This window comes from Purpureocillium lilacinum (genome assembly GCF_023168085.1).
Source record: "Purpureocillium lilacinum CBS 284.36 DNA, scaffold_1, whole genome shotgun sequence".
Classification (NCBI taxonomy): Eukaryota; Fungi; Ascomycota; class Sordariomycetes; order Hypocreales; family Ophiocordycipitaceae; genus Purpureocillium; species Purpureocillium lilacinum.
The window spans coordinates 4,477,055-4,498,422 of record NW_027072111.1 but is presented as its reverse complement, the minus strand read 5'-3'; the positions used below and the strand labels follow the sequence as shown (position 1 = coordinate 4,498,422).

General features: G+C 60.2%; 5 protein-coding genes across 5 annotated transcripts; 1 reads left to right on the top strand and 4 right to left on the bottom strand.

Moving 5' to 3' along the window:
* Positions 1-5,113: 5,113 nt before the first annotated feature.
* On the bottom strand, positions 5,114-8,242 carry PLICBS_001063 (uncharacterized protein; the record flags this gene model as incomplete). The annotated part of the gene is made up of 4 exons (XM_018317866.2): positions 5,114-5,875; positions 5,934-6,202; positions 6,252-7,981; positions 8,064-8,242. The coding sequence occupies 4 exons, from the start codon at positions 8,240-8,242 to the stop codon at positions 5,114-5,116; spliced, it is 2,940 nt and encodes a 979-aa protein (XP_018183391.1).
* A 1,648-nt stretch (positions 8,243-9,890) lies between these two features.
* Positions 9,891-13,654, bottom strand: PLICBS_001062 (uncharacterized protein; the record flags this gene model as incomplete). Its single annotated transcript, XM_018317867.2, has 3 exons — positions 9,891-10,567; positions 10,625-13,044; positions 13,401-13,654. 3 exons carry the CDS (start codon positions 13,652-13,654, stop codon positions 9,891-9,893), a joined length of 3,351 nt encoding a protein of 1,116 aa, XP_018183392.2.
* Positions 13,655-15,363: 1,709 nt separating this feature from the next.
* PLICBS_001061 (uncharacterized protein) lies at positions 15,364-16,950 on the top strand (the record flags this gene model as incomplete). The annotated part of the gene is made up of 1 exon (XM_018317868.2): positions 15,364-16,950. The coding sequence occupies one exon, from the start codon at positions 15,364-15,366 to the stop codon at positions 16,948-16,950; it is 1,587 nt and encodes a 528-aa protein (XP_018183393.1).
* Positions 16,951-17,115: 165 nt separating this feature from the next.
* Positions 17,116-18,348, bottom strand: PLICBS_001060 (uncharacterized protein; the record flags this gene model as incomplete). The annotated part of the gene is made up of 1 exon (XM_018317869.2): positions 17,116-18,348. One exon carries the CDS (start codon positions 18,346-18,348, stop codon positions 17,116-17,118), a length of 1,233 nt encoding a protein of 410 aa, XP_018183394.2.
* Positions 18,349-18,918: 570 nt separating this feature from the next.
* On the bottom strand, positions 18,919-21,176 carry PLICBS_001059 (G-protein beta subunit-like protein containing WD repeats; the record flags this gene model as incomplete). Its single annotated transcript, XM_065599712.1, has 5 exons — positions 18,919-18,951; positions 19,096-19,302; positions 19,355-20,379; positions 20,436-21,042; positions 21,108-21,176. 5 exons carry the CDS (start codon positions 21,174-21,176, stop codon positions 18,919-18,921), a joined length of 1,941 nt encoding a protein of 646 aa, XP_065455784.1.
* Positions 21,177-21,368: the final 192 nt, after the last annotated feature.

Here is a 21,368-nt window from a genome sequence, read left to right as displayed (position 1 = left end):
ACGGACCCCTGTCGCGACGGCATGTGCGGCCCAGGAGCGTGTCCACTGCAGCTACAGTACGTACTCGGGCGGGCAGGCACACACACTTGGGTACCTGATTGGGCCGGCCCCACGCGTGGCATGGGGTGTGGCTGTTGACTCTGGGAGGCGCCCGACGCCCCGCTAACATCTTCGACTTCATCTGATATCTGGATCCACCGACGCAGGACGTGGAGTGCATGCGTGCACATGCGCTTCAAAGCATGTGTGTATGTATGTACAAGTGCGCTCTCTGCTCAAGATCGTCATCGAGCATCGTCGTCGCCGCCCTGTGCTTATACATCTACACCGCCGTGCACGTCACTGCTCGTTGTAAATGGGAACACCTCAAGCCCTCGGGCCACACCATGGTCATACCAATACGAAAACGATGCCAGATTTCACCCGCCCCCCTTGTGACCCGAGTACCTACAGTCCTATAAGTAAAAGATAAATCAGCCATAAAAGACCCAAGGCAAACCGGTCCCTGCCAGCTCTCGGTTCGCAGTTAATCCCCCGTAGACTCAGTTTTGCCATAAACACAAGCATCCGCGGCAGGTGTAAATCCCAGCCAAGTCGTCCGGGAACGCCATCCCTCACTCACAGCCCACGCTGGACCTTGCGTCGCCACAATCCTGTGCACCAACCATGAACATGTAATACCAAAACACCCCAGCCACAAGTGGCCAAACCTCGCCGCTCCGTCAGGCCGTCTAGCCGTGGTTCCATCTCTAGTTGGGCTTTTTGCCCCGCGCGGCCCCCTAATACCGTTCAGCAGAACCCGCGATGTCTTCATCTCCGCCCCTCTAGCCTCACCAGGCTACTACACACACAGCCGCCGGCCGAGTTCATCTGCCCGGGTTCCCGCCGGCCGACGTGTTTTCCGACAGCCTCTCACGCTGAATCATGACTCGTTCGTTGCAAATGTCGATAAAGGTTTCAAACTTCCGGATGAGCTTCTCCTTCTCTTCCAGCTTGGCCTTGAGCTCATCAATCTCTTTCTGCTTGTCGTCTTCCATCTTCTTCATGTCCTCGCGGGCCTTTGCGAGCTCTCGTCGGAGATCGGCTCGTATACGGTCCTCAGGCGACTGCTGGGGCTTCGTATAGATGGCCGGTCGGTTCTCAGCTATGCCTGTGGCCACCTTTGCCGGATTTCGGTTGATGGCGGCACGGGCGTTGTATATGTCCCTCGGGAGCAGGTGGCAGTCTGGATTCTCGTTTTGAAGGATTTGCAACGTTTCGGAGACGCCGGCACCTGCAGAAACGTCAGTGGAAACTGATCGACCATTTCCCGGTTGCACCGACGACGTACCGTTATCCTTGAGCTGCTTGACCGCCGCCACCATCTTGCTATCTAGCTTGCGAGCGGCAGGGTGGTTCGAGGGGCCCTCACTCGGGCCATGGTTGTGCTTCAAGTGCGCCGGGTCCGGTCGGTAGCGAATAGTCCACTGGGTGCGTTGCTCAATGGCGAAGAAGCCAAACGGGCAATCGCACTTCCTGGACGATGTTTTGCGTTTACGGAACTCGGGGCTGACACGGCTGGGCGGTTTGCCTGCTCGGTCGCAGACAAAGAGAACTTTTTTCAGGCCTGGCACTGTCTTCTTGGATCGGCCAATGACGATAGCATAGCCTACCGACGTGCAATACCGCAACACGGCCTTCTGCACTGCCTCCAAAGTCGGGTAGCTCCCACCTTCCGGCGGAGGCGACATCAACTCGCCCATTGGCTGGGACGGGACGTAGGATGGATCGTTGAGGAGCTTCGCTTCGAGCGTGCTCGCGTCGTCGTTTGCATCATTCTGACCCTCCGTGTCCATTTCATCAACGGCGTGGTCGTCCTGCTGTTGAGGAATCTGGGCTGGCGGCTGCTGCGGCGAGGGTTGCACCTGCTGTGCTTGCTGCACCTGCTGCATCTGTTGCACCTGAGGCACCTGAGGTACTTGCGGCACCTGAGGCTGCTGCTGCGGCTGCGCGGGAGGCTGCGGCATCTGCTGCGGCTGCTGCTGTGGGGTCTGCTGCTGCTGTTGCTGCTGCTGCTGTTGCTGTTGCTGTTGCTGCTGCTGCTGCTGTTGTTGTTGCTGCTGTTGCTGCTGTTGCTGCTGCTGTTGCTGCGGCGGAGGCTGTGGCGGCAACTGCTGCTGTTGCTGTTGCTGAGGTGTATGCTGCTGCTGGGGGATCGGGTGGCCCTGGTGTGACTGACGTCCAGGGTGACCTGGGTGCCCCTGGTGGCTTTGATGTCCCTGATGCCCCATGTGGCCCTGGTGCGCTTGGTGCGCTTGTTGATGGGCTTGGTGCTGCGCAGCCTGGTGCGCCTGATGTGCCTGGTGTGCCTGGTGTTGCTGATGTTGGTGGTGCGGCTGCTGTTGCGGGTGCTGCTGGTGGTGCTGCTGATGGCTCGGGTGCCCCAGATGCGGCTGGTGAGAGGGATGAGGCTGCTGGTGCTGCTGGTGCGAAAGGATGGGGTCATGCGGGACAGACTGACTGATGCCACTGGGGAAGACCATGGGCGGCGGGTTTGGCTGGGGCTGCATCTGCTGCCGCTGAGGGGCTGCTCTCTGTCGCTGGACATTGAGGGCATTGGGAACGTGGCTCTGCGGCGCCCGCGACGCCGGGTGGCCATTGGGAACATTGGTGTTGACAGTCTGCTGGAAGAGGTGCCCCGGGTAGGCACCCTGCGGCGGCTGCTGCGGCGTGTACGCCTGGGTCTGGTAGGGCGAGGCGGCGTGAGGCGCGGGAGACTGCTTGTTCGGCTGGTGCTGGTTCGCGTGCGAGGGTGCGAATCCAGGGTTGCGACGTAGGCCGGCCTGAGAGAAGTTCAGGCCGGCATGAGCGTTGGACCCGGAAGGCCCAAGGCTCGACATGGCGGCGGCGGGCGGGCGAAAAGCGGCGGCGAAGCCTATTTATAATGCTCTGGCTAGTCGGGTGACGCAGTCGGCGATGACCAGCGTCTAGGACTGGCCGGCCCGTGGTTGGCGTTGACTTGTTAACCGCGGCAGCGGGCCACGAGGCTCGCGCGGGTGACGGCGGCGACAGCGGTGTACGGCTGGAGCGGTAACGGTTGGGTGTGGGCGAGGTTGGTGAGCAGCGAGCGAATGGCCGCGTAGGGCGGCGACGGCGACGACGGTGACGGCAGCAGCGGCGGCGGCGGCGACGACGACGACGACAACGATGGCCAAGTCTTTCCGCTTCTCGGTCTGCAAGAAGGACAGGGAAAATGGGAGGGGAAAAAAACAACAATCAATCCCTTCGGAGGTCTCGTCGTGTCGGGGCCCGTCGTGGAGGAAAAACACTGCGCTGACGCGCGCCCGGTCGCTCCGCTCGTGTCGGGCCTCTGTCGTCCCCTCGCTGCTCGTCGCTGTCGGCTCGAAATGGCCCGGTCCGCACGTCTGTCTGCCCTCGACTCGATTGATGAAGCAACGTTTTGTCGTTGACGATGGCGCGGCTCAGAGGAGAGCAAAACCCTGGACCTGGTTTGGGGGTGTCGTTAAGGACGATGGGCTGGAGGAGGAGGCGTGGAGGTGCGGTGCTGGGTAGAGGTGTGGGCAGAAAGACGGGAGGAGTGGCATGGGAGTGAGAGAGGGGACGGCGGCGAAGGGGGGAGGGGAGGAAGGGAGGGCACCGGACGGGAGCTGGCTGCTGGGCTGGGCTGAGGTGTGGGAATTTTTCTCTGGCCCTGCCGCGTCACGATAGGCTGTGCAGGCTCGGGTCCCAAGTGCTGGGGCGGCCGGCGGGGGGGCGTCTCAGGAAGGTTGGAAGGTTTGTGCTGGGCTGAGTCGACTGGGGGGGGAGGGGGGGGCGCTGTGCGAATGTGCGTAGCGCGTTGGCTAGCACCGAGGCGCGAGCCCAACCGCGGGATTGGCTGCGCGGGCTTGGGTGGTGGGAGGAGTGGAGGGGAGTCGGAGGTCCGCGCTGCGCTGCCCACTGGGCTGGGCGGCCACCGACGCACTAGAGTCGAGGAACTGCAAGGTATCTGCCCTGCCAGCTCCAACCTTACGGGTACCGCCACAAGGCTCGCAGTGGCTCACTCAAGGTTGTGCCGCTGGCGACCTCCCAGGGCTGGCTGGGCTGGACTGGGCCGGGGGGGCTGGGTTGGCGTGTCCGCGGTCCAATGGGCCGCAGTGACCTGGCGACCTCGGGACCTTATTACTGCCCGGGCCAGGCTCGCACCTCATGTTGAAGTCCAACCCCATCACCTCACTGCTTGAGGTACAAACGTAGGGATGGCAATGCATGCGCGGCGTCGTCTCTCCTCGTCATCTACTCTCTCGATAGACTCGTGCCGCGCATCGCCGTTAAATTCCCGCCGGCTCCCGGCCGCACCGTGGGAAAATTTGCTCTCCTGTCCAGGTCCACCGGATGCACAATGGCAACTGCAAAGTCTTCTGATGCAACTCCCAAGGCCAACCGGAACGGCCGCTCCCTCCTCGGCTTATCAGGAAGCAGCTCCCAGCGTGCCACGACGTCCGTACGACGCTGTGGCTTCAGCGTCCCTGGGCCGCAGGAGCCGGGTCCTCGACACGTGACTGGGCTTTTGCACTCCGAATCGCATTACATGGGAGGTACAGTAGCCTTCGTGATTAGCAGTGGTGTTTGGCTCCAACCCCCACCAATTGGCCACCTCGTCGGCGAACAGCAGCCTCGCTTGCCACATCACACACTTCAGTCGGCATCTGCCATCAGAGGGGGCATTGTGGCACCAGCTGTCATGTAGTCAATCTTACAGATACAGTTCGTCCGGCTAGCCTTGTTCTTCGAGCCGTTGCCCGTGTATCTTTGTACTTTGCAGCTCTACCACAAATAGGTCGGCTATGCCGTGTAACTATACAGAAGCAGCATACTCCTTGGCTGATGCCTTCTTCATCCATGTACGAAGTATCTCGTGCTCCCTATATCCCGCAGTCCCTGCCTGCATACGTGTGTATCCGCCACCGCCCCTCGGCGGCGGCCCTGACCCTCGGTCCTTGCCTTCCGTTAATCCGGGGCCGCAGCATGCCGGTGCCCTTATTACCCCCATCCATGGTATCGTCTCAAGCAAGCCGCTCAAACTCCGTGCGCCAAAACAAAGAACAGAGAGAAATCCTCCGCGAAGTCACCATTAATCCATAAGCTTCCTCTTCTTGCTCGGCCTTCGGCTTGAACCATCATCGGTGTCCACAAAATGCCCCTTGTCCAGTTGATGCTGCCTCAGGTTGTCCGGCCGGCTCTTATACTGGCTCGTGCATCCGGGGTAGGGGCACTTGTATATCTTGGGTGGACCGGCACCGTGCTGCAGTTTCTTGTGTTTGGCCATGCTGCCTCCGAACCACCGAGGGTCGCCTTTGGGTCGGTAGCCGCAGATATCGCAGCAGCTGTTCGCCTCCACTTTCTTGGACGACGACGAGGCCGGTGTTGGTGCGGCTGAGATCGGTGAGCCCGCCGTTGCTGATGGCAGCCCCGAAGGTAATGATTCCTCCGGAGTCGGCATCCAGGAGTCGCCCATCGATGCGGGAGGATCAACGTTTACAGCAGGGATGGATGCGGGCCGTACAGGCACAGGCGCGTCCGGGAGGGGCATATCCAGTCCCACGCGTAGTCCAGTGTCAAAATCTGGGATCGTGCCAAAGAAGTCGTCCATGTTGGGCGTCATTTGGCCATCAAAGCTGAGCAGGTCAAACGCCGCGTCTGCGTTGGTCATGCCCACATCTGACGGAACAGTCTTGCCAATAGCAGACTTCATCAACTGTGCACCCTGTCGATAATATCTGAGGCGGGGATCCGGGTGTGTAAACGACCGGTCAAAGAGCTGAAATAGTGAGTCGACTTTTGCGCGCACAACTCGAATAAAGTCGTCAAACGGGACGCTGAGTGGGAGTCGCATCTGTTCCATCAGTCAGCTTTAAAAGGTCTGACGCTTCCACGGGTGCCATTCAACGTACCTTCCCAGCCTGCAATAATTCCAGCTCCAGTCGACGAGGCGTGGCGATATGGTTTGACTTGACTCTATCCAGCACATCCTGCATGGCCGATCGAAAGGCAGGGACGCCGTTGTACTGTTGTGCAAGAGTACTTATTGCCTCTTTGGCGCCGATGGAGAACGGGGAGCTCTCATTAGCGTCCAGGTTGATGTCGTTCATGTGCTCTAGACATAGTTCAGATGCCTGTATTTCAAGGTGCGTGGTCTCGCGCAACGCTGAGGCTTCCAGTTCTGTTTTCCTTGTTAGCAAATGGCGGAGGTTGTGCGTGACCTGACCTACCATCCAGAAAGTATTGCGCGACAAAGATGAGCGGGTCGGATCGATCAGCTTTTAGGAATTTTGCTGGCGCTTTGCCCTTTGAACTTCCTGAGTCGGCATCCGGCTGGGACATGCTCGACTGTAGCAGCTCCATGAAGACACCGTCGGCCATGTCTTCTGGCTTCCATAAGAAATCAACAACCTGGATATACGCCTGCCTATCCTGGTGAGATAGCCATGAACTATAGGAAACGGCCTGGATGAATAAAGCGGTGGACCGGGATGCGGCTTCTTGCTCGTCGATGACGAGCGACAGAGCGTACGCAACGTGAACGAAGCAGAGCAGTCTGACGGCGGAAGTGATGATGTTGCCACTCAAGATGTCGGACATGGTCTCCAGGCCAGCCAACGCGACTGAGGCAGCTGACATGTTGCAGAACTGGTTGACCACATGGTTTTTGCCATCGCATCGGAGGCCCTTCATGGAGTGTTCAATATGAACCTCAATGACGTTCTGTGCTGTTTGAATCAGCGCCGGGGTGCTAACGTATTGATTCCGGAATGTATCCGCCAGCATCATTGTAGAATTTGGGGCACTGTTGGGCTTGTCGAAGTCCAGATTCACCTCCAGGGGCTGCTCCCTCGGGGCTGGTCCAGGGGGCAATTCTGGTTCGGCGTGAAGCGCATCCGTCATGTGAGGAATGTCAAATGTTGGGACCTCGGCCGGGAGTTCTTGTATGACAGTCTCGGTTGCGACGCTCTGGAGACCCACCTCCGTGGTAGGGGCAACCTGACGTCTGTACTCGTTATCCTGTGGGAAGACATCGGCGAGGTTCAAGTCGTCAGCCGGCGAAGTAAGTGCCGAGTCGAACCCGGGAGCCTTGCTCCAAGATCCCGACCAGGCTGACATGGGAGAGATGTTGTGGCTGGCAGTGCTCGATGTGCTGTTGGTGCTGGCTGTGCTGGCTGTTGACCGGACTGACGAGCTTGGGGCGAGCATACAAGTCTTGCTTCTTCGCCTTGATCTTGCACGGTAATAACCTGCCAGGCCCTGGGTGTTGAGCTGCAGGACAGGACGGTCCGCGGGTACGGGCCGTGAGACGACACCTGCGGGCAAGGCCGGAGGTGGCGGTGTCGGGGAGAGGTCCCAATTGATGAGTGACTCGTCGATAACGGCATGTACGTTTTGGAGATCCGCGGGTTGCGGTTGCGGTGCGGCTGTACTCATGTTGGATAGGTACCCCGAGTACGGCTCGGGCTCCTCTCTCGCCTCCGGGATGGTGGCAAGAGGAAGCTCGAAAGAGTCAATCTCGTGGATCTCAGTTGACTGCAACTCGACCTCCGACGGTTCCAGGGCTGACTCGTAGCTGGGAGGGTCGTCCTTCATATCCAGATCCAGGTCGGGCAGGCTGCCATTCTTGGACTTGTGGCCCAACGAACTGAAGAAGTTCCTGGCCAGGGACATCATCCTCTTCCTTTTGGACGGGTGCCCTAGGCAGCGCCTGCACTTGACGTCGCCCAGGTGCTCGGCTTTGCCGCAGTCATAACACCAGTACTCGCTTGACTCGAGGTGTTCACAAGAGTAGAGATGCTGCAGCATAAACTCGTGATTGGGGAACCGCCTGCGACAGCGAAGCATCGGGCACTCCCTCATCTGCTCGGGTGTGATCCTCGCTGAGCCATTGCGCTTGACGGCGACCCAGACGATAAACCTGTGAAGGGAACACTCATCGCTCGACGTCTCGCGGGATCTAGTTGATGGCAGTATAGGTCAGCTCCCGGGCAGACTTCCGCCACGCAGCAAGAGGTATCATCTCGGGTGCATCGCCTTACACGCAGTTGGGCGAGTTCCTATCGCTCTCAAACGAAGTCACGGACGCAGAGGCAGTCGAGCCTGTGCCAGACCGGCGCAGGCCCAGTCGGTGGCCAGTGGGACTTCGGGTCCATCGTCGTAAGGCTGAGGCGGCGAGGCCCGGTTCCTCGAACGAGGAACGCTTCGAGGAACTGTCCATGGTCTGGTCGCACTCACTGGCGGTGGTCTGTTTGCGGACAGGACAAGGTGGCGGGTTCTCTAGGCAAACGGCAAGCAGTCGAGGACCATGGCCAGGACGGAGCGAGGAGAACGAATAGAGTTGTTTGGGCCGTCACGAATCGCCACGCATGATGTTTTATTCGAGATCTGTCCAGGAACGCTGCGGGGAGGGAGCCACGAGGCGAGGTGAGGCTGGAGGCAACCACAAACACCAACCTGGCCGGCTGTTGGTCCTAGGACACAGTGCTGCAGCAGTTACGAGCAGCGTGTATTTAGGACTTGGCGAGTGCATGTAGGACTTGACACGACAGGAGGGGACATCGAGCAGGGGGGCTCGTTGAGGCGGCTGAGCGAGCACACGGGAGCCGGGCCGGGGTCAGGATCCCACAGCCATCCGAGTCACCCACACCCACCCGCGCTCTGCCTGCTTCCTTGGGCCTGGGCAGCAGCACACTGCCATGTCCGAAAGCGACATCCATGGCTGAAAAGGCGCGCAGCGACCTTGCTTCCCCCTCCCGGCAGCACGAGACTTGGCGGAACGACGTGGAAGGACACAGCACATCGACGTGCGGAGGAGGAGACAGGCCGGGCTGCACAAGCACAACACGGAGTGACGACGCGACCACAGGGCGCACCCGGCGCGGAGCACACACCCCCCTGCGGCGTGGCTGTGACCGATCTGAGAGGGGGATCCAGAGCCGCATTGTACGGAGTAGGGCGTCGATTGGAGCGCTGGAGGCAGCCAGTCCTCGCGCCCTGTCAGCAGTCGTCAGCCACACGGGACGAGGCAGACTTGCTACAGCGGCGCGGGCAGATCGGGTCCGCCGACGGGTGACGCAGGATGGGGGGCGGGCTTGGCGGGGCCATCCGGCAGACGGGCGCCGCGGCGAAGTCGGGTTGCGAGGTGTGGGTGAGCAGAATGCAGCGCTGAGGACACAATGCGCTTCGTCCTGGACTTCCATGGAGCTCCAGGCTTGGAACGGTGAGCGGATCTGGCAGGCGGTGCTCACCCGTTCCTGCCCTCAAGCTTCATTCCACTTCCAGGTTCCAGCTCTGACACTGCTGTACACCACCTGTACCGCAGTGGGCGGGTTACGCTGCCCTCCCGTGAGAAAGCCGCCCAGCTTCCTGCTCCGCACCACCTGGGCATTAACTCAGGTCGCAACGATCGCCTCTATCGCAACCCCCACGCGATCGAAGCCCATGTTGTGCACACGCACTTGTTGATTCTTTGGCTTGCCATGGTCTTCGCCGTGAGCTCTGTATCCACAGTCTGGCCAGAGCTGACGTGAACCTTGGATATCTTGGTCGGCACCCCGAGTGCAGGGTAGTCCGTCGCCTCAGACACGCTGACCGACGCTCACAGGCACGTGCCGACACACCTGGGCTCCCGTTCATCGCCCAGGGACCCAAAGGTGAGCTCACGTACAGAACACGCTGTGTTCCAATGTTGTTGCCTCCATCGCGACCCTTCTACATCACTGCCGCGAACCCGTGCATCCCATGTGGCCTGCGGCCTGATATTCAGGTGATCAGTACAAAAAGAAGAATTGCTCGCCGCGCCCATGTATGTGGTACCAGATAGTATACAAATGTAAAAAAGTGTGCGTAGTGCCATGTTCTGAGCTTCATCGACCGCTCTCGTCCCGGCTTTGTGCAGGCTTGCCAACCACCTCCCTCAGAACCCTCAGTTTCTCTTCCGTCACTCGTATCGCCTCTTCGACCTCTCTCTCGTCGATTCGTTCTTCGCGCAGCTTCTCTTCCACAGTTCGTGGCTCGAAATGCCTCTTTCGAGTAACGGGGCCGTCCGAGTGTAAGCGGTCGAGCCCGACACGCTCGTCGAGCCACTCCCATAGCTCACTGTCCTCGCGACGCCAGAGTTCCTCGTACGCTGCCAGACGGCTGGCACTGTAGAAACCGACTTCGGGTCCGTATGGCGACACATTCTTCCTCGGTGAGGAGCCGAATCCAAACCACATGGCGACGAGCAAGCCCACGAGCAGCCCGTACATGACGTTGCCCGTGAGCACGGGCTGAACCAGGTCAGCGCAGGGTTCGACCAGGCCCCTGACCGGTTCGAATAGGCCCCAATCCTGCTTTGCCGCCCTCTTTGTCTCCATTTTGCCCTCCACGCTGCCATCAGTCAACTGCAGAGCCTTGCTCCTCTTAAGCTTTCTCTTTGCCCGAGCCGGCCCGTTGGGACCCGTGCCTGCCCGCGGGCGAGAAGATGCTGCAGCCTTGAGCGCTGCAAACAAGTCTTTGCAGTGTTGTGTCTGGCCGTCAACAGCACCCTTTTCGATGGGACCTGCGCGAAGTTAGCGTTCTGTACTGGCCGTCTCGTGATGTACATATTTGCACTCACCTTTCAGCCAACTCTTTCCAGTCCATTCAGTTGTGCAGTTGACCTGGACGCGGGTGGTGTTGTTCTCTGCCCAAGACAGGCAGAATCTCGTCTTGACGGAGAACACGTTTCCGCTGGGCACATCCGGAGTTTGCGTTGAGGCGCTGACGTTAACCGCTCTGTCCAAATCGATGTTGTCGACAGTCTCCGACACGATGCATTTGGTCTGTTTGGGCCCGATTGACGCATACAAGGGCTTGATGTACGAGTAGGTCCGCGTCTTGTTATCCAAACTCAAGCCCTTCTTATCATCCATCTGTATTTCGGTGCATTTTTGATCCCCTGCCAGCCATTTTGTCATCCACGCAACGGATGCCGGCCCAAACATGAGGTTGTACACCTTACCCAAGGGGGCGGCGATGATGTCGTCACCAACAATCTTGTCGTAATGGCTAGCCGAGTCGCCGCAGTCTGTGGGTGGATGAGTCGCAGGGCCTGGGAAATCGACTGAGCCTCCTGGAGGGGACGATGTTTCCTTTGGAGGCTCAGCAGGAAGGCCGTTCTGGACGGTCATGGTTGACGCCTTTCTGAGACCAGGCTTTTCCGCGTCGGCCTCTACACCACTGACCTCCGTCGCCTGTGTGTCGGGGATCTCGTCGTTCTCCTCTTCGTCGTAAAAGTCTTCCTCCTCGTCATCTCCTTCGCTGTCGTCTTCGGATTCCGAGGCAATTTCTTGGGGATCACCTGCCCCACCAGCAACTTCGTTGCCATCAACCTTTTCCGTCTTGTCACCTCCAGTGCCCTCAAGCCTCACGCCGTTCAGAGTGCTCCTCAAGGTCGGATGTCCAAGTTTCCAAATGTTGACGATGAGGTCGTACGTTGCGTCTCTGCTAGTGAAGCTGGCAAATATATGTTTGGCGTGAAGCGTTGAAATCATGAGCCCGTTTTTGAAAACCAGGGCGGTGCTCCTCTTCTCCACAGACACAATCTCGTCAAAACTCATGACTAGAGTCGTCGTCCAACCAAGGATATTGCTGCTGAAGCAAAGATGCCCCTCGGAAACGTACAGCCTGCCGTGCGCGAGAATCTCTCTCTGCAGAGCACAGCTGTAGTCTTCGATGAGGTAGTCGTCATCGGGGACGCTCTTGAAAAAGGTGTGGAAATCGCGGTTTCGCTTCTTGCTGGCAATGGCAAAGCCCGTAAGCTTCGGCGCCCCGAAGCTGCCACTGGGTGTGATTGTTGAGTTGTTGCTCGCGCCGACGGCAGCAGCGGCGGTCGTGCCAGTCCCACCTGTCGTGACAGAGCTTCCTCGCTTTCTATGTGGTTTGATGGCGCTTCGTATGCTTGATGTTCGTTGTACGTGAGCCTTGCTCTCTGCAAGATCCATTTGCGGCGGAGTCTGGTCGCCGCTCGTTGTAGCTTCCGCCAGTGACCGGGGGCGGCTCGCCGGGCCCTCGGGAAGTGCCTCGGCGAGCCGTGCTTGCGGATCAACAGGCGCCGATTCAGATCGAAATCTTGTGTCAGCTGCGTCCGAGAACTTGGCGCTGGCCGGAGAGGCGATAGAGCTCGAAGGCTCCGCGATCCCCAGCTGGCTCAGGCTCAAGTCGCCGCTGCCAAGCGTCCGAATGGCGGATTCCTTGCGGTCCATTGTGTGGTCAATGCGGGGTTCCGGCTCGCGATCGGCCTCAGGTTCGGCTTGGCTGGTCACGGAAGAGCCTTGGGATCTGGGAAGGCTAGTTCTGCTCTTATTGCTACCGATGGTGATTCCAGTGCCAGGTATGGTGTTGCTGAATGTGGTGGCTGCGTTTTGTGCCGCGGTCAGCACGGATGAGAAGAAGCCGGTCGCACTCGGTGTCGGCTCGCCGCTCTCATCGGTGGGAGTGAGGGGAGCTGTGGTGATGTTGGAAAGCTTGCTCGGCGCGATAACCGCAGATCCGGACCTGGCCCTGCGGTGCGCGCTCATGCTTTGCAATGATGGACTGCTGCCATCCAAGCTCACCCGGAAACCACCACCATTCCGCGCCGACCTTGTCTCCGGTGAGGACCCGCGAACGGAATCGCCACTCTCGGTCGGAGTCGGGGGCGTATTGACAATAACGGGAGCAGCCTTGTCTGATGTTGGCGGCGTGCGAGGAGGCTTCGTCTCGAGCGATGGTGGTTGCCTCGAGCGGCGGTCAGCGGATGATACTTTGACCGCGGCAGGAGGCTCGATGACGATGGGGGGCGCTGTCGTGTCTCGCTCCACTGCGGCGGGTGACGAAGTCGTGTCGCTGCCGGCACGACCACCTTGTGACGAAGGCGCAGGCTGGAAGTGATTATTGGAATCGAGGTGTGTCGCCTGCACGACGGGAGAGGACGTAGTCAAGTAGCCGATGAGCGATGGGTGCGCGGAAATCGTAGTCGGCCGAGCTGGTGGAGAGGTCGCTGCGGGTCGCGGAGCTCTGTTCAGACCGGGGTCAGACCTCTTACTCTGAGCATGCAGGCGGCGAGTCGGGGCTCGCAGGCAACAGTGGTCGGCGCCGCAATCGGGAGAACAGAAACGGTGATGTATCGCAGGGGAAAGATGGATTGCATCCAAGGTTACAGAAGAAAACAGTCGGGCTGGCCGAGCAGGTGGGCATACGCAATGCAAGATGGCAGGCGGGAGCTGACATCAGTCGCCGCATTTGGGCTGGCCGCCGTTGGCGTCGCAAACGCGCGGGTCCAGGACCACATGGAGCTACCTTGCGCCATGCAGTGCAGCCATCCGACCGAAATGGCAAGGGGGGGAGGAGGGTTCAAGGGAATCCAAACTCACCCTTCTGGCGTGGCTGGCTGCGGCTCCAAGTCGGCAGCGCTCGAGTTGCGGGATGCAAAGCTTCGGCCGTCGTCATCGTCGTCGTCAAGCATGCTGGTAGAGTTGGTGTCGTCGCTGTCGGCGAAGCGACGGCTGGCCGTGTCATCGTCGACGGCCGAACCCTCCGCCCGCTTCTGTCTCCTGCGCCTGCGCCTGGCCGAAATAGACTTTGGCAGCAGCTTGTCCAGGCCATTGCTCACACCGCTGGCGTCCATGATGGCGGCGTGCCGCTCCCGCAGATACACCCCGCGGCTCGTGGCAGTGCGGATGCGGGCGGTGCCAAGGTCCGAGGCCAGGTGCGTGTGGCCGAGATGGCGAGGATGTCTGGTTGCGCCTCCCGTCCAGGCACTCTGCCACGGTCGCGGATGGACCCAGCTACTGCAGCTGAAGCTGTCCGGGATGCTTGATGGTGTGGGCGCGGCTCAGCTCCAGCATGCGCATCTTTGGCGACCCGGCAGCACCGTAAATCGAGGCGGGGGATAGCGATACAAATATGAAGGCGCGAGGATGTCGATGACGATAGGATACAGGCAGAGGGGAAATGTGAATCGAGGAGTTGAAAGGCCAGCCCTGTGACCGCGTGCTGGTCAGCCCCCTTCCCGCCCAACCGTCTCATCAGTGGCTCCATCAGACGGCCCCTGTGCAGGACCAAGCCGTCCGGAACCTAAGTCACTTCCCCAGCGCCTGGTACCTGTAGGTACTCGGCCCGGTGGGGCCTGGGCAGGTCCCGGGCAGACGTTACGCTGTCTTTCCAGCGTGGCAGCAGCCGACAACCGCGATCGACGATCATTCCTCAGTGGGCTGCCACTGATGCTCGATGGGCTCGATGCGCCCATGCGGCGCCAAAACAGGAAATAACACCTGTTGCCGCGCCTGCACCATCCAAACTTGCCTGGCTTGCCCTGCCAGGCCGGCATCAATGACGCACCGCCGGCGGAAATGTCTTCAGCGCAATGACCACTCCTTAAAATCGCTTGGTCAAGGCAAAAGCCCCGACGGTGGGGGTTGTGTCTCAGATGTGGCCGCGAGGCACGCAGCACGAACACGAAGCACGAGTCTTTCACGAAGTCTTACTGTACAGTGCAGCATTACGCACGTCTCCGCATGCTGCTCCCGCCCCCTCCCTGTCGCTTGGACGAAGCACGTCCGTGTCAAGTGGCCAAGCTTGTCGGATCCTCCAATACCGCCGAAGCGCAACGTTACCAAAACTTGTACGAGGAGCGCCTGAACAAGACCCGACTGTGCCATGCCATTGTTCCCGAAAGATGCTACTGCTTATGCTGCGCACGCTAGGGATCCTTTCCCTTGCCTACAGCAGGTGGCCCTTCGTGTCGGTGCCTGGGCTGCCCCTCAACAGCGGCGGCACTTTGTCCGCGCTTTCAAGCACCCGGCAAGTCCACTTGCGCATCACAAAAGCACAGGTCACAATACCATGCTTCGATAGTGGGCTGTCAATTTGGGTCGATGAGCCCACGCATAGAGTTGGCCAAGGCGAGTTGCCGTGCGGCGCAGACATGCAAGACAGCCTCTTGCCTGGCGCAGGAAGCAATCTTGGAACGTGAAAGCGGTCCTCCATGGAGACTGCGGGGGCCACTCATGCCCCGTCAGAGTCTCGTGGCGGTCCCCACGAGTCCCAGCCATGAGGTTTGATAGTGCATGTTAGGCGCCGCTTTGCCGTTCGCGGAGAGCGCTAGCGCAGGTCACATCCAGGTCAATCAACCTCCACCCCCCGCCAGCATCGAGTGACAACCTCACCTCATCCTTCTTCACCAGCTCTACCTACAAGCTCGACGCCGTGCGGACAGCTCCGGGCGCTCGGGAAATGAGTCGAAGCGCGTCTATACAGCGAAATTATTATCATCGTATGCAGGACTAACCGGATACACCATTCGTCCCTGTGTACTCCTCAGCGCTCCCTGTCGTCATGGACTCGTCACCGCTCGTCAAGGCGCACGACCACGCCCGCGCCGCGGCTGTCGCGACCCGTCAGGCCCAGCAAGCGACGACGTCCGACACGACCGTCGCGATCAGCGAGCATACCCACGCCGCTGGCGAGTTCGCAAACGCCGCCCGCAGCACCACCAGCCTAGAAGCCCTTCGCACCCTCAAGCTGCTGGAGGAGCACCACCGGCGGCTCGCGGAGATCCTCAAGCTCCCCCCCGAGCCGACGTCGCAGACCGGAGACGATGAGGAAGAAATGGGAGAGAAGGCCTCTGTGCAAGACGAAAAGGGCGAGTCAGCGACCGGTCAGCAGCCGGTCAGCCGAAAGGACGGCGTCCACAAGGGTGCGCAGTTGCCCGGCCTCGCCCAGCAGCGTCGGATCGCGACCCGAGAGATGTCGTCGTCGATCGCGAGCAACCTAGCCTCGGCCAGGGGAATTCGATCCAAGTACCGCGGCCAGCCGCTCAGTCCCAGCGTCTCCAACGATCAGGCGCCCGGCAACGTCGATCCTCACCCTCGCCGCGACGGGTCTAAGGCCAAGATGCAGGACATCATTGACCATCAGACCGGAAAGCCGACCTGGGTGCCGCCGACGGCTTCTCCCCGGAGGCAAGACATCCGTACCAAAGGCCCGTCATCGCCTCGAACAGAAGTCGCGAGTGCTCCGCCGACCGAGGACGCCGGGTACGCTCGATTTTACAACACCTTCGGTAGTCTCATCAACAAGATTTCAGCGCCATTGGCATTCGCCGGTCTGCCACTCATTCAGGAGGAACCGACGTCCGAGGAAGCCGCAGATCCAGCTGAGGCGACGACCGCTTCCCCGACGGCCGCGAAGCGCAAGGCCGCCCGTCCGCCGCCCAGCTCTCTCAGCTTGGACCCCGACTTGTCCAAGATCTACTCCAAGGCTACCATGAGAGCGTTGGCGAGAGAGGGGCACAGCGCCAGCGATTCCTTCTACGTGGTGCCGACTAGCGGGCATACCATGTCCTACGCAAACATCCTGACGTACGCCGAGAAGGAGAAGCGACGACTGGAGGCGTCTGCGCACAGCGACCTCGCGCCGCCAGCTGAGGAGGACGAAGACGACTTCGTTGATGCTAGGGAGACGCTCGTGCCGCTCTCGCCAGGAGCCAGACGAAGAGCAGCTCGCAACCAGAGCCATATGGAGAAGGGCCTGCGCAACACCATCGAGGAGCTCAGCATGGAGAACAAATCGCTCAAGGACATGCTGGACAATGTATCGAAGCGCCTGCACGCCTTCGAGGCGAGCTCACAGCACTCGGCCATGGCTCTCGCAGAGAGCTACAGAGTCATGCGGCCGGGGTCGCCGAGCGCGACGCACGCCAGCGGCAAGGCCGTTGACGATGCGCTGCGCAAGAAGGCGCTGGACATGGAAGAGCAGCTCGGCGCGGCGGTCAAGCAGATGGAGCGGCTCGAAAAGGACAACCGCAAGATGCAAAAGACGCTTGATAAATACCGCGAGAAGTGGGAAATGCTCAAGGCGGGGGCCAAGGCGCGCAGGGAGGCACAGGCCGGGGAGAGTGTTGAGGACGCGCGGCAGAGCTGAGGCACGCGTGCTTCGTAGCTTCAAGCGGGAACCAGCCATGATGTGCCTTGTTAGGTACTGTATTCATGCCGATATTATGCAGTACTGTATATGGGCAATGTAGTCGCATCTGAGTGCCAGTACTCTGCGCTTAAACCCACGAGGATCACTCCGCACTGAAGCCTTTCAGTTCCACCAGAAGCTCACGCTGAAACTGATGCTCAAGCTCCTTACGTAGTGCCACCACCCGATAGGAATCACCAGCGTGTCGCCCGGCTCGAGCACACACTCCCAGCACTCGACACCGTCGAGCCCCCTCCCCATGCCCTCGATGGCCTCCTCATCCATCCCCTCCGGCGGCTCGTCCCATCCCTCGAGCACGCCCACGTCCACGGCGCTCGTGTTGCTCATGTCGACGCCGTGCTCGGGCGGGCGGGGCCGCATCGCGGCGCTACACCACGGCGGGTACAGACGCACGTACTTTGCGCCGACGACCTGGCACAGCAGGTTATGGTAGCCGTCGGTGTGGAGCGGCGTGATGGTGCGCGCCGGGCCGAACCACGCGTTGAGCTGCGGCACGTCGACCTGCGGCTGGTCCTTGGCCGGGTCGGTGGGATGTCGGGGCACCGCGGCCCAGCAGAAATCGGGGATGCGGATGTCGTTGCGCAGAAGGGGGATCTGGTGGAAGAGGTTGTGCTGCGCTAGGTAGCCCACGGGTCGCCGCCGCGTTGACAAGGCGGCGCCTTCCGAGGAGGCGTCGTCTTCCGTCTCGGGTGGTGCGTCGACGACGTATCTCTCGAGAAAGCGCTTGAACTGGATGAGTTCCTGGCCCCAGCCTTCGTCGACGTAGCTGCGTCCGACTTCGACAGGCACGAGGCGGCGGCCGCCGAATGTTCGCGAGAGGAGATAGCCCTGGCGCCTCCATGGATTCTCATTCAGTGCTGGCCAGTGGCTCATGAGGTCGGTGAACACAACCGGCCGAGGCCTGCCGCCCTCCGCGTTCATGTAGTCCTCGAATCTGTCAAGGGTCCATCCGTCGTAGCGAGGGCATGTTCGTTCAGGCAACAGCGCCGGCCGGCCATACGGTTCGCGACTTGCAAAGACGGCACTTTCTGTCCGCTGGCGTTTCTGCGGCGGCTCTTGAGCACCTTTCCTGACGCTACCAGCATCATGCCACACCTGAAGCTTGTGAAGTGTCCCTTCGATCCAGGTTGGGCCGAGGCTGCCAGCACCGCCGGTGGTGATGAGTGCGCGGTCGAGCAGCTCGACGACCTCATCCATGGCTCCGTCGGTGATGCGGCGGTGGTCGCAGAGCGAGGGCACAACGAGGCGGAGGGTCATGAGCACCAGCGCATCCGTATATAGTTCCCGCCAGTAGTACGGCACGCGGTCGTAACGGTAGGCATAAAACTTGGCCATCGCCATAGATGCGATGTCATCGAGTCGCCGGCGAAGTAGGTCGCTGTCCACTTCATTGGCGTCACAACCATTGTCGCCTCCGCGCCTGACTTTGCAAATTCGAGTCAAGAGCCTGGCCTGCCTCACGAGGAGCTGCTTCGTAGCCGTCGCCTCTGGATCTGCTCCAGACGCATCTTGGCGATGGCTTCCTTGTGAGCCATGGCTTTCGTGGTGAGGGGCCGCAGTCCGTTTTAGGTGATTTGATGAATGCGACTGCGCAATGGTGTCGGTTGCATCAGTATATCGCGCCAGAAGCTGCTCATAAGCTGACTCCATCCGTCAAACATGGTATTGGGTTGGCGTACAGGGTCACTGGCAGCGATGGAAAGTCGGAGGTGAGGTGACTGGAGGGAGGTTTGCTGACACAAATGGCTGGACAGCTACGTCCTACAATAGAGTCAAGGAAGAAAGCGGATGGACCCACAACCGCCATGGAAGCGGTCTCTCCACATCTACCAACTTCGTACCGTAGCAGGGACACCACATTACATGCGTACGAGCACGACTGTCTTTCGACGGGTATTTCGCATATCACTTGGATTCTGACGCTATTGACGCCAGCCACTTCAAGAAGAGTGCACAATGTTGCATCGCCAACGCTAGGAGGCTCATCTCCATGAGTTGTATCGTGTTCTATTCCTAACATGTCCATACACCTACAATGCCGTCTCGCCGGCCTTCAATCATGTATCCGTCTCTTACACGTACACGCTCTACAATGGCAGGCGTCTTGCCCTCTTCGGCCTCTGCGATGCCCGCGCCGCAGTCCCATTGCCGCCCTTCGACCTTATCGTACACCTTGACCACGTCCTCACCGGCTGCGCTTACAATCCGGCGGGCGTCAAACATCATGCTCGTGATGGGGTTGTCGTAAGCGTAGGCGTCGTAGATGGAGCCTGTTCGTAGGTCCCATATCTGCGTGTCTTGTCAGCAAGATGTTCGTCAAGGCAGACATCATGCCACTTACCCTGACACTCCTGTCTAAACTGCCAGTCACCAAGTGAACGTCATCGAATTGCAGACACGTCACAGCGCCAGTGTGGCCAACCAAGCTCCGGTGGACCTGGCCACTTCTAAGATCCCAGAGGCGCACCATGCCATCGGCGGTGCCGCAAGCCAGCGCCGACTCGAATACCTGTAAAGCGCCGACGAAGTCTGCCGAGGTGCCTTGCGACCGCCCTGTCGGCCGCCACGAGCTGTCGGACGTGTTTGTCGCCGTAGCCTGAGCGGCTGCCCACATCACATCCAACGTCTGCACGCAGCGCCCCTTTTCGAGATCCCAATGGCGAAGGGTCTTGTCTGCTGACCCGGACACCAGGACGTCACCCCTAAAATGAAGTGCCGTGACCTCGTCGACGTGGGCTTGGAGAGTGAAGAGCGCGCAGTCGGCCATGCTCCCTTCAGGCGGGTCGATGGGCTGGTCGTCGGGATTCTCAAAGGCGATGGCATCGTCGTCCTCCCCTTCCTTATCCTGACCGCCATGCGGATCGTAGAGCGCGCGGCTAAGATCCCATAGCTTGATCGTCGCATCTGCGGACCCAGTCGCCAGGATGTTATCCTCAACCTGAAGCGCGCGAACCGACGCCGCGTGTCCTTCGAGAAAGCCCATACATCTGCCGGCATTCAGATCCCAGACCTTGACGGTGTCGTCGAGCGCCGCTGTCACCATGGTGCCAAACGGCGCATCGAAGTCGAGGGCCGTCACGTTGTCTCGATGCGCCCGAATCTCGCGAATGCTGGACCCGGCCTCGAAGTGTTCGTGAAGGATGGGCATCGATTTGCGGCGGTGGACCTTTTTTGGCTTACGCGACGGCGTGCTGTTGGCCGAGCTAGGAAGCTTCTCGTAAACAGATTGCGACATGAATCCGGGTTCGTGATCGTCGGCATCGCCGACAAGGTCGGCCTCGTCTTTCGTCGGGGTGTCTTGAGCTATAGCTTCCGCCTCATCGACAAGCGCCTGTGCTTCTTCCAGACGTCCCTCGACATCAATAACTGCGGGGAAGATTGTTAGTTAAGGCACGGCGCGTGGCCCTCGGCTGTACACCTACTATCGTGCTCTAAAAGGGCTTCCTCCTGCTCCAGGCCGGCTAGCCTCTCGAGGATGATTCTGCGCATGCCATGTAGGTTGGCAATCTTGTTGTCTATCTCGCGGATTTCGCTGCTAGCCATATTCTTGCGAACGCCGAGCAGCTCAAATTCGTGCATCATGGCGGCCTTCTCTTTCTTCAGATGCGACAAATGCTTGACGCCTCCAGTCTCTGGGGTTGAGGAGCCCTCTTCCAGAAGCTTTCTGCCCCTGGAGGCACGGCGGCGGTGCTTCTTTCCTTCATCAGTCAGCTCGGGGAAGCTGGCCTGGAAGCCTTGGAAGAGCGAGTACGAGTTGTCATTGTCCGGGATATTTGCCAGGAGGTCGTCGGACAGGTGGGTCAGGGCGCGATGTTGAATTTCGGTCGTGGAGAGCTTCGCGCGGACGAGGTCGGTTGGCGTCGTGCGAGCCATGGAGAAGACGCTGCGTTGGATGGTCGGGCGCTTGAGCTGCTTGTGCACCTCGGCCATGGCCGACTGATAGTGGTGAGCGGTCGATTCGGCATTGGGACCCATGAGATGCGTCGCCGTTGTGGTCACCTTGCGGCCGAAGGCTTCCAGGCCACGGGTCTGCGGGCAACGAAGAGGACGAGTCAGCTGAGACCTCAGAGAGACGCGACGGGGATGGTGCGCACCGAGATGATGGAGTGGTCTTCTTCCGCGGCGTCGTCGGGGAAGCCATAATGGTTCTCCTGATCCGCCATGGCGCGGCGGCCGGTCCGGCCTGCAGGGCGAGCAAAACGACGCGACCGATTGGCGACTTGTCGCTGTCGATTTCCAAGTAAGAGGGACTCGGCAGTTGGGCCTCAGCGCGGTGGTGGTACGAGTAGGAGCAGCTGGTCAATGGCACGCGACCAAAAATCGCAAAGAGCGAAATTGCGACAGCTCAAGCAGAG